The sequence below is a fragment of the Pezoporus occidentalis genome, unplaced genomic scaffold (assembly GCF_034315485.1).
Source record: "Pezoporus occidentalis ecotype Australia unplaced genomic scaffold, CSIRO_AGI_Poc_V1 ctg26, whole genome shotgun sequence".
Taxonomy (NCBI): Eukaryota; Metazoa; Chordata; class Aves; order Psittaciformes; family Psittacidae; genus Pezoporus; species Pezoporus occidentalis.
In genome coordinates, this window is record NW_026914502.1 from 1784230 (window position 1) to 1796256 (window position 12027).

General features: G+C 42.8%; 1 protein-coding gene across 2 annotated transcripts in view; it reads right to left on the reverse strand.

The window, feature by feature from the left end:
- MYH15 (myosin heavy chain 15) overlaps positions 1-12027 on the reverse strand; it is an 89647-nt gene that overhangs the window by 54455 nt on the left and 23165 nt on the right. For both annotated transcript variants that reach the window (XM_062623900.1, XM_062623899.1), the window contains exons 19-32: positions 11672-11739; positions 10413-10500; positions 10067-10184; positions 9618-9741; positions 8769-8905; positions 8170-8425; positions 7503-7745; positions 6709-6885; positions 6038-6183; positions 5441-5531; positions 3833-4222; positions 2664-2790; positions 1462-1580; positions 809-1005 (exon numbers count right to left, since the gene is read on the reverse strand). In XM_062623900.1, the coding sequence (XP_062479884.1) occupies positions 809-1005; positions 1462-1580; positions 2664-2790; positions 3833-4222; positions 5441-5531; positions 6038-6183; positions 6709-6885; positions 7503-7745; positions 8170-8425; positions 8769-8905; positions 9618-9741; positions 10067-10184; positions 10413-10500; positions 11672-11739 (2281 nt within the window). The remainder of the gene's footprint in view (positions 1-808; positions 1006-1461; positions 1581-2663; positions 2791-3832; positions 4223-5440; positions 5532-6037; positions 6184-6708; positions 6886-7502; positions 7746-8169; positions 8426-8768; positions 8906-9617; positions 9742-10066; positions 10185-10412; positions 10501-11671; positions 11740-12027) is intronic.

A 12027-nucleotide genomic window follows, 5' to 3' on the forward strand; every position in this document is an offset into this window, starting at 1 on the left:
CCATGTGGCACATAATTTTGTGCATATGTGTGTAAGTGTTTGAATATTTGAAACTGAAAGATTGAACTCTCAAGCAGCAGCTTGCTACTTGCGAGCTGTAACCACTATAGTCTGGTTGTAAATTCAGATCAGACTTGGTCTAAATGAAAGTGTCCTGTTCCTCCGGTTAAGAGATATGAGGCAGAAGTCCAGTCATGCCTTGGGCTTTTGTTCAGAGAGTATTTAGACTGGGAGAACAGGAGACTGGGAGTCCCAGCAAGAAAAGCTTCTGTAAAGAAAGGAGTGCTCATAAAGAAGAGCATGTAGATGCTAAGTGAAGAAAGTGGGAAGTGGGGAAGACTCTGCAGATCAGAGACCCACAGAGGGAGGTGCTGGAGATGCTCAGAGACCTTGTGCAATAACACTTGAGTCTGGTAGCTGGGAGTGGCGCTGCACAGCACAAGCCAACATGACTTTGTACCCTGCCTTTCCAGAGAAGCCATCATCTGCCTGCTGGGAGGGGAAGTCAAGACCAAGGGAGCATAGCACTGGGCCACACGAAGCAAGTGAGCGTGCAAGATAACCAAGTGGGGTAATCTAATCTTTTTAGTTCTTAAACAAACCCCAGTATCCACATCCATCACCCCAGACAAGGGCTTAGCAGAAACACTGACCTGCTCAAGAAATTGAAAAGGAGGACAGCCACAAATGACATCAATAAGCCAGAGGGATTTTTCCAACCAGTTTGTCCTATTTCCTTAACACTATAACAACAGAGAGCACAATCCTGCCAGCCAAGGGCACAATGAAACCCACGTAATCCACTTACTTGGCATCCTCCAGCTCCTCAGTCCTCTGAATGGCATCAGTCTCATACTTTGTTCTCCACTGTGCCACTTCTGCATTTCCCTTGGAGAGAGCCCGCTGCAGCTCTGCCTTGGCTTCTTGCTCCTCCTCATACTGCTCCCGCAGGAGATCACAGTCATGCCTGGCTGCTTGCAGGGCATGAGCTAGGGCATTTTTGGACTGCAGGGATAGAAAGGTCACAGCACTGCAGGGTTACCTACAGCAAAACTCAAACAGCCCTAGAAGCTCAAACAGAGGCTTAAGCCTTTTTGTCTTTTTGCTTCTAGGCTTGACAGTGTGGATCAAGTGAGGTAAGAGGCATTTGGAGTCATCCCTAACTGGTGACATGCTGAGGAAGCTATTAAGACTGAAGATAATTTAACGTCTTTGAAGAAGCATACTAGATCTGAGATTTTGGCTATCCTACTGGATAAGATTTATGTAACAATTATGGATGCTGATTATTCTCCCAAGCTCTTCTTTTGTGACTTGCCTCAGTGAGTGGCAGGAGCATTTGTCAGTACAATTACCAGGAAACATTCTCACTCCTATGTTTCATTTCAGACTTTATCCAGGCTACAAATGAACAATTTTCCCCATTTCAATTCAATGAATGGGACACAGTCGAAGAATTACCTTGGTTTCCTCTTCCAGCTGCCTCTTAAGCTCCTCAATCTGTTGCGTAAATGATGTTTTTCCGCGGGACAGCTGACTTATCAATGACTCCTTCTCTTCAAGTTGTCTTATAAATTCACCTGCCAAAGGATATAACCAAGAAAAGGTAAGATAATGAAATGACAAAGGCCCAGACAAAAATCAAAGTCCTGCCTGTCCAATTCTGCTGAGGATAAGAGCTAGCAGTGATTGTGTCTGGCCATTTGTGAAGCTTCTTCCGAAGCTGTAACCATCAGACACTTCACCAGGATATTTTCCTTAGGGTTATGTTTTTTTTGGGGGGTGTGTGTGTGTGTGTTTTGTTGTTGTTGTTATTATTTTGTGCTGCCAATTCATTAATTTTAGTTCAGCTCATGGATCAGCCTAGGCTGATGCTTACTTTCATGTGCAGTTGTAGCTGGTTTTGTCTGTACTTTTCTCCACTACTTTACATGCTTTTCCAGACTTCTTTTCAGAGGGCTGCAAAGCACACTGAGAACCTCCCAATGACCAGCATACAGAGCAGAGAGATACGTTAGGAAAACCTGATTTATCACATGGAGGGCATCACTGCGAGGTGGAAACTGCAGCTTTACAGGCATACATAGAACTAACAAGGACACACACAGGAAATGAAAAACATGTCTTTGTAAATACACAGAGCATGCTGTCCGATGAGGATGCAGAGATTAAATAGTAGAACTATGGCTAAAAAGGTAGCAAGCACTTAGAGGATATGTGGCATTTTTGGTCGGATGTAAGCATCTTCTAGAGTGCAGTGCCCAAGGTCACACTGAGGACGATGGCATCCATAAAGACAGAAGCAGTATGCTGACTCCTTTCTCTTCCTTCTACTACTGCAACATAGATGTACATGTCTTTGTTCCGCAAACTGGGTACCTAGCCAGTGCATCCCTTTCAGCTCAGGAGATGGTATCACAGTATACTGGTAAATACAGTTATGGGTTTGCTTTAAAAGGCAGTCTGAGGCAAGGTCTCCCCACCAAGGTGATAAAAATATTGAAGATATGAGTGTCAAAAGACACAAAGCTACTGCTCCATTCAGCAATCCTAACCCAGCCATCTTCAGAGCAGATGCCATTGCACAATACAGCTCACCAATGCAGTGCTGAGGCACACCTGGTAAATCACTGGGAAACAGTCTGGCCTGGCTGTGCACATACCATTCTCACTCTGGAGCTTTGTCTTCTGAGTAGTGAGGTCGTTCATGAGGCGAGTCATTTCCTCCAGTTTCGTTTTTGTCTCATTCAGATGATCTTCGTAAGTGCGACAAAGCTTCTCTGCATTCGCCTGATGGGAACCAGGAGAAAAGACAATCAAAGCTGTAGCCTCCAGGCAGCCATTTGGAAGCTGCAGCATTCCAAATGGATCCATGTTTTGTTTGGTTGGGTTTTTTTCCAGAGGAATAGCAGATAGCAAAACCAAAACCACCACAGCGGTAGGGCAGGGAATAGGATCCCTGTGTCTACAGTCCCAGGCCAGGGGACTCCCCATCAGACCACCTTTCCCCCTTTGTTTTCCCTGAAGTGTGCTCTGAATGGAAGCAGCAGTGTAAAATGAGTCTGCAAGAACTTCAGAAGCAATCACGTGGCTATGAGGTTGGGGCATAGCCTCCTCATAATTGCTAGATGGGAAAATCACCTCCAATGAAAATTGCTCTACTGATTCTGCTTTAATTGCTATTTATCATAAATTGAGTTTGATTACAGCTTTCTAACTCGCAGAATACTGAAATTTCACCACTTGCACTGAAAGAACTCTTTAGAATGCTCTGAAAGCTACCAAGACTGTCTAATCAGGAAACAAAATCCAGAATTCAGCCATAGGAAGTAAAAATACACATGGTAGTCACGCGAGCCTTGCTTTGCACTCCTTGCTAACATGTCGAAACTGTGAACCAAAGGAAGGATTGATATAATCTATATTGTACACCTGCGGTTCATAGTCACAGTTACTGCATCTTGGGTCAAGATGACCTCTAACAATAAGGAATTCATGAGTAAAACCAGGTCCTGGTCCTGTTTCAAAGTAGAACACATAGGATTGGTAGCACCAAGGATGAGTTCTTTGACAGCTTGGCAACGTGACCATTTGATTAAACAGCTTGGCAAAAGAACCAACTTCTGCCAAGTTGAAGGTGCCCTGAAGTAAACTGCCTTCTTTATAGTACTAAAAATCCCACCCACAGGTCAGGAAGACCCCGACCCAGATTAAAATCCCTCCTCTGAGCATGTACAGTGATTAGAAGCCCTATCAGCTACCCTGGGAAAGCTTCAGACCAACCTCAGCTACACATGACCTTTAGGGGTTTGGGGAGCCTCAGGACCCTTACTTTTCCCTTGACCATCTGCTCCATGTTAGACGACAGATCATCCACTTCCATCTTCAGCTCGCTTTTCTCCTTTTCCAGCTTCTGCTTGACCCGCTGCAGGTTGTCCAGTTGCTCCCCCATCTCAGCCACACTGTCTGCGTGCTTCTTCCTCAGGGTGGCAGCCGTGGCTTCGTAGTGCAGCGTGGCCTCCTCGAGGTCCCGCCGCAGCTTCAGGAACTCTGCCTCACGCTTCTTGTTCATCTCCAGCTGGGCAGCCGTGGCTCCACCAGCCTCCTCAAGGCGCTCACTTAGCTCCTCCAGCTCTCGGGCCAGATCCGATCTCTGCTTTTCCACCTTGGCTCGAGCAGCTCTTTCTGCCTCCAGCTCCTCTTCTAGTTCTTCTATGCGAGCCTACAAAAGAGACACAAACACCTTTGGTGGCCTTCATGATGATTCCCATAAGACCATGAAGAACCTTACAAATTAGAACCATAGAATAGTTAGGGTTGGAAAGAACCTTAAGATCATCCAGCTCCAACCCCCCTGCCATAGGCAGGGACACCTCACACTAAACCGTATCACCCAAGGCCTCGTCCAACCTGGCCTTGAACACTGCCAGGGATGGAGCATTCACAGCTTCCCTGGGCAACCCATTCCAGTGCCTCAGCACCCTAACAGGAAAGAATTTCCTCCTTATATCCAATCTAAACTTCCCCTGAAGTTAAACCCTCTGCCAGCCCATGCTTTACAACACAGGAGTACAGCAGGCAAAGGACTTGGCCATTTGTGCCTGGAAATCAGATCTTAAACTAGACTAAGGATGATGAGTCACATCTTTCTCACAGTGGATTGCTCTACAGGATGTAGTTCAGGACATACAGGTCTAGTGCATTGACTTTACACTCAGGTATTTGACATTTAGCTGAAGTACAGGAGAGAAGCTGATTGATAGTAGGAGTAGCAGCAACAAATTGTCACTAAAAGGGACTCGTTGTTCCCATTTTAAAGGTTCTGTGACCAAAATAACTTCTCTTTAGGAGCATTGAGACAGGATTTCAGATACAGCAATGTGTAGAATTGCTTGAATAATGAATATTCATTGGCAGCAGTCTTTTTTTTTTATGACATTTATTTTGACCATATGACATACTTTATGACCAATTTATGCAAATGTTCTTTATTGACAAACAAGCAGAGCTTTGGGTCAAGACATTAGGTCTGGACTGTGCTGACTTTCTTTGGCCTTGTCATTTCAGTTGAGAATTTCCTGTGCATTTGAGTTCTTCCCCTAAATTTCAAAGCCATGCTTATCACTGCTGCATCTACCCTCAGGTCCATGAGGGTACAATATTGTTTGGAACAACATTGTTTGCTTAAAACACAACACCAGAGCCTTCCAGCCTTTGCTTAAAACCTCTAGCATTCTGTGGTCATATGTCTACTACTGGGACAGAACCACTATAGAGCAAGCATCCTGAGGGGAAAAGGAGTGGTCTGGGAAGCTGTGGAGTTGCAGCACTTTGAATCTCCAAGCTGAGCTGCAGCTAGCTATGAAAATATCTCTGCAAAGCCCTTCAGTGAAGCACAAACAGAAACATCCTAAGATATATGAGAAAGAAGCAAGCTAACCTGAAGTTCCTTGATCTTCTTCTGCAGCTGCATCACAATAGCTTGTTCATCTTCTATCTTGGAATTCAGCTGGCTCATTTCAAATTCTTTCCTGCCATGGAAAGGAAAATTCCACAGTGACAGTTCTCCCTGTAGTTTCAAGTTAGGCTTCTGCAATTTTTAAGGAGTTGCTCAATAAAACTTTTAACTCATCTGAAAACTAAAGCAAACCCATGTATTTCCTGCTGATTTGCAGGAAAGCACATCTTCCTCTGAGCGGAGATTTCCAAGGCAAGACTCTGCATGCATTTGGGCAATATATTTCTGATTCTTTGTGTCATAAATATAACCATCAGGTCTTACTGTCATAGCTAGTGAGTGTGAACAACTACTTAGAGACTGAAAAACATAAGTAACCTTTTTCTTTCCAGTGGTGGAAAGCTTCATGAATTGGAATGTTTCAGGCATACCGCGCACAAGTAAGAGTGACTTTTCCCTCCCTCCTTGGCTCCACACTCGTTGTGGAATTTCCTTTTACCACCATCAGAGCAGGGTGACACTGAAGGCTCTGAAACTGCTTTCATTGCTTTATTTTGTATAACAGAAACAGTCTCTTACTTTTTTAGCTTTTCTTCCATCTGCAGCTTATCGTTCTCCAAGTCCATGACACTCTCTTGGGTCAGCTTCAGATCCCCTTCCAGTTTGCGTTTGGCCCTTTCTAGATCCATCCTCACTTTCTTCTCTTGTTCAAGTGAGCCCTCAAGCTTTAGGAACAAAGTAACTTATGAAGGATATTGAACACAGATGGTTTACAACAGTCAGATGTATGCTGAGCTGGGTTTTGTGCTGAGCTCTAGCAAGTTGCAAAGCAGAAGTACTTGAGTACAAGCATTCCAATTAGCATTTTTTGTTTTCTAGCAGCCAGTGGGCATATGGGCTATGGAAATAATATAACATAAGGGTTATCCATGCTTTACATTTGAGCAAGCATTACAATTCTCTTACTAGCAAAGTTCCGTTTGACTTCACGCTAGTTACACTGCTAATGCAAACGGAGTGGATTTCCCCTTGTTACTGCACTCCCTTCAGAGGCTGAACTACACAGATAATGTCTTATAGCATTCCTGTAATTATACCTTTTACAGACAGTACATGGACTGCATTTCTAAATCGATTATTTCTCAAAGGACAGGAAAACAGGACAAAGTTCTGCAGCATTCCAGACTCAGGAAAATTGTTAAGTGCTGGACAAGCAAGCTTGGGAAAACATGAAGGTAGAGCCAACCTACATCATCCACTTGCTGTTCCAGTTTCACTTTAGCTTTGCTTAGCGTGTTGACCTTGTCCTCCTCTGCTTGTAGGTCATCCAGAACCTGCTGATGAGCTTCCTGCAAGGACTTTTTCTCCTTAGTGAGTTTGCTGATATTCTCATCAAGAGTCGCCATTTCTTCTGTCAGGTTTTTGACCTGTGAGAAAGGAAGGTGTATTGGTAGGCCTTTGAAGCAAGGGGTTATTATAACCTGGCTCAAATGACTGTCTGTACTGAACTTGCATGCAGGAAGACAATGGGAAGAAAGGGATCTCTCCTTCCTTGCCCCCCTGTGGATTTTTGAGTGAAATTGCCATCAGGGAGCCGATGTGTGCCAGTTCTTGTGGATTTAGTACATTCTTTCAAATATACTAAATTCTTTTCAGTGTCACCCTCATTGTGCTGGAGTCCAGCCTCTGATTCTCTCTGGGAGAAGTGGGAGATGAGCTTTACATTTACAGGCTCTGAGAAGAAGAACTGGAAGAACTCATTGTTACAGCAGAAAATTATATGCACAAACTAGACATAATTCCTTAGCTGAAATGCAGCAAAACTCACTCCAGAAAAAGGGAAACTTAGGGCTCAGAATTAATGCCTTTTCCCTTATAAGGTCTAATAACTGTGCATATACTGATCCTTCAGTGTGGCCTGTGTAACAGTCAGTGTAAAACCATCAGAAGACTGGTAGCTCTCCTTATAAAGGTAATCCATACCCAACCTCTTTTGAATCTATACCCAACACCTTTTAAATACAAGGTGAAGTCCTAAAGGTACCTTGTTTTCAGTAGCGTGCTTCTCTTTCTCTACTTTTGCAAGTGTTATTTCCAGATCATCAATATCCTTCTTGAGCTCAGAGCACTCATCTTCCAATTTTCTCTTCTTAGAAGTCAGCTCAGAATTCATCTCTTCCTCATCCTCAACCCGCTCCGTCAGTTCCTTGACTTTGGCCTCCAGCTGAATCTTGGATTTAATCAGCAAGTCACATCGTTCCTCAGCATCTGCCAGAGTGTCTTGCTCCTGGTGTGGCACAAGGAAGAGGACAGCAGTGACTGCCTGGCCTTTTTAATGCCCCATTTGTCCCCTTATCCTGTAAGCGGTCAGAGAGTCTGATCCAAAGAGTCTGATCCCATGCTACAGAGAAGCATAAGGAAAATTTTGTACTCCTGATTTCAGGAGACAAAGCTGACAAGTAATTAGTGGAGCAGGATGAGACAACGGTAAACATGGCTAGTGACATATAAGACTCTTCCATATCTAACTGCCATGGCCATTATCTTGAACAGAACCTCTTAAGATCTGCATTGCTAACCCACCTGGTTATATGCTAGAACATTTCACACGAGCAACAGCTTATTTTAATTGGATTGCACTAACACTTTGGTCTGTAAGCCTTTGAGTTTCAAAGAACACCATAAACGTATGAATGCACATGTCTACTCACAGCTTGGAGCTGGAGAAGCAAATCATTTTTTTCCTGTACTAGAGAGACTTGCTTTTCTTCAAGTTCCTTTCTCCTGGCTTCTGACTTTTCCAGGGCTTCCTTCAGCTTCAAGAACTCTTCCTTCATATTGGCCATCTCCTTTTCAGTTTCTGCGGTCTTCAGAAGAGGCTTGATCTTAAAGAAAAGCTTCATCCAGGGCCAGTTCTTCACAGCCATAAAAGCGCGGATGTTCCACTGAATTACAAGAAGGGCATCCCTGGTTCAAGGAAACAAACACAATTCCCTAAAGCTTAGCATGCTTTGATAAAGTGAGATTCATCTTTTTTCATTTTCAGTCAGTATTATGGCTTTGTTCTCAATAATATTAGAAACTTGTACCGAGTTCCAAGCTATACAAGAAACTTCCTCCATCTCTCTTGATTTTCACCGGAATTGCAGGCAATTATCATACAGTTGCTATCACTTTTATCACACATCCACTTTAGACCTTTAATTTAGGGTTAGCTATAGCCTTAGGGACTGTAATAATGGCTTTATTCAACACATAATTAAATGGTAATGACTATCATCCACTAAGATTTAAGGAGGTGCCTTCATACCTGCGCTCCACTATCTTCTGATACTCAATCCGCATCAGTCTGCCACGAGCTCTTGCCTGGATCATTGTCAAGATTTTTGCCAGTCTCTCATCCCTCATTTCTTCCAGGTGGCCCAAGAGACCAGCCTTGAAGAACACCTGGTACATACACAGATGTCATTTCACCATAGCTAGAGACTGAGTTCTTGAGTTACACAGACCTTACTGAAATCCTTCAGAAGAATGGTATTTTTATTGACACAACATAAAGTCAAAGAGTAGAGAGGGCCAAATACTACTTACACCAGGGACTGCAATGTACAGGTCCAAAGATACTTTAAAACCAGGTCTCATCTCCCCAGCTTTGAATAGGCCAAAGTGTTTTATTGCTACAATTTTATTGCCACAGTACTTTTCAACAGTGGCAAGGTTCAGAGCAGGTCAGCCGAACCACAACTCCCAACTCCAGAGATCCCTGCTAATAGGATCGTGTCATAATTGCACATGGCCTCATTTCAAAATCTGCAGCTCATTTTGTGGTCCATCTCTGTTTGATTGTACCTAGATTATATTATATATATTACATCAGCTATTGTCTTATGCAGGGTGAGGCACAGAGCATCAGCTGTTGCTGCATCCACTTTTAGTGTTCCTGTAATATAAGCTTCATGGAAGCTTGAGCCAAAGAAATGAATTTCCACTATCACAGCTTAAAAGTAGTATCACTTTGCTGCTGTATTGCTGGCTTCTTGTATTATTAACTCTTCATTAATCGCCACCACCAGAAACTGTATAATGTCTATTCTGCAAATTGGATACTAGGTCTCCCACTTTTCTCTTTACATAAGCAATGATGGTCTTTGCTGGTTACCTTGGTGTGTCCAAAACGATACTGGTTATGGTCGACATCTAAAGATGCCAGCAGTTTTTCAGCAGCTTTTCTGCTATCCACAAATGTATCCTCTGGGATTGCGCCCGGATTCAGAATGCGGTATCTGTTTAGAACAGATGAGCAATGAGTAAAAACTGGCCTAGATTATGCTTTGCCCACCCCCAATCTTAGCCCAAATTTAAAAAAAAACAAAAACAACAAACCCACCTAAAAAACAGTAATTTAAAATTAACATAAAATCAGGGTGATTTCCTACTTTGCATCTACACAGACACAAGCAAGAGCAGAATTCTGCCTTCCATGTTCAGGCAAGCTGAATAGAAAATAACCTTGAATGGAATAAAATACCTCAAGATAAAAATGCAAAGATGTGCTTTGCTTATTTTGACTGATGGGTTAGGACAGGAGACAACACAGCTCTGCGTTACCTTTGTTTGAAGTCAGCATAAAGCACCCTGTTTGGGAAACCCTTACGGCAAATGCGGATGCCTTCCAGGACACCATTACAGCGGAGCTGATGCAAGACGAGGAAAGCATCCATTTCACCTACAGGGAAAAAACAAGGCTAAATTACTGGAGCTTCTCCACAGGGCTTGATCTCCATTTCACTGAAGGAACTGGAAAATGTGAGGTGTCACTTCCTGAAAAAGCAACACCACTGCATAAGGTGAACGACACAGACAGTATGTAAATACAATCTGGTGACTTTGTACTAAGTAGTGGAATGACATAGTTAGAATATACAAAGTTTTAAGACTGTTTTGTTTTCCATACCTGGAGTTTTTGATTCATTGGGGATAATGCATCGTACAAAGTGAGGGGATGTAGATTTTAGGTTAGTCATCAGCTTATTTAAATTTTCCTAGAACAGACATATGAAAAACACAATTAGCTTCGGTGGTTTAGTGGGATTCCAAACACTTATTTCCTTGGTTTATTGGTTGTTAAGTTTGTTAGTCATATTTCTAAATATCTTCCAACAAAATTAGAAGCTTACCAAAATTATTACACATAAATCTGTTCAATTAAACCAAAGTATGAATTGACTTAATTATAGGAATCCACATCAGCTTTAGCAGAGCCTTAAGAAGACATGTTCTGCTTATAACCCCAGAAATGTCAGAAACCAGATGAACAGCAAGCAAGATGCAGTATCATCCTGCAGAGCATTTCTGTAAAGCCAACTGCATTTTTGCCTGTTCACATCCACCCTCAGTAAGGATGACAAATGATTCAACCTGAGCTTAGCAGCTAGCAGTTCCTCATGTGCTGGAAAGTAACAGCTCTTCTATTTGGGGAGTATTAAATTACTGCCTGAGTGATGCTTAGTTATCTTTACACTTCTTCAAGTGGTAAGATACAGGTCTCAATTTCCTGTGATTTCCCTTCAGAAGGAGTACCTCCAAACAAGATAGAATGGCATGACTAGTGGAAGGTAACTACTTCCTTCCCTACCTGAGATTTACCTACATTACAGCTTCTTCAGTGTTACCTGTAAGAAATGGTGCTAATGGTAAACTACAGGCCCCATTTTTCTGCACACATGGTCCTAGCAACAGCTTCCCCTAGGAGCATGTGCCAGTCCCAGTAGAAGGGAACTGCTTAGGAAAAAAGAGGCTTTGTGCCACTCCATTCAACAACTTTTATTTCCCATGACTGCTCTAACCCTAAGATCCAATTACAATCAGTAACCAGATAGGTACTGGGAAATTACTTGTCATCAGTTCCTATTCCAAAGACATACATGAAGATATAAGCCACAGAATAAATGATAAAGTTTGTTCACAACATTTTGTGATGTTTTCTCTAATAGAATAAACCCCACTTAATCTCATGAATGCTCAAAGAAGATAAAAATGGAGCAACCCCTAATACATGGAGCTTTAATAACCGTATTCACTTAGCCAAGGCAAACAACCCAGGCCCTGAATCAAATTCTGATGTAGGATGTAAATTTTTTGGTCCATTACAATCCTTAACGCTCCAATGTATTGTCTTAACAAAAACCACCAGGTGGGGAGAGACAAACAAACCTTGTGCAATGAGGACACTGTTTGGAAGGAAGCACCTTTCTTGCGTTTCTTTTCTCCTCCCTGGTCAGCTAAGAGGGAAAGAAAAAGGGATTAAAAAAGTCACAGTCTCCATCTCAGTAAGGGGGGGCAGGCAGGGCATGGGAGACAAACTGTTCTAATAGTGCAATTCCCTTTGGATGCAAGGCACAGCTAATGACTTGGTGGCTCTGATTGCTCAAGTACTATACGAAACATTCTGAACATCAAATGTGATATAGCCCAAGTCTGCAGCTCTCTGTCCATGCTTGGGATTTTTGTCAGACCCCTGCAAGCTTTCTGGTTTGCATTTGCATCTCAGATCTACAAAGCATCACTTG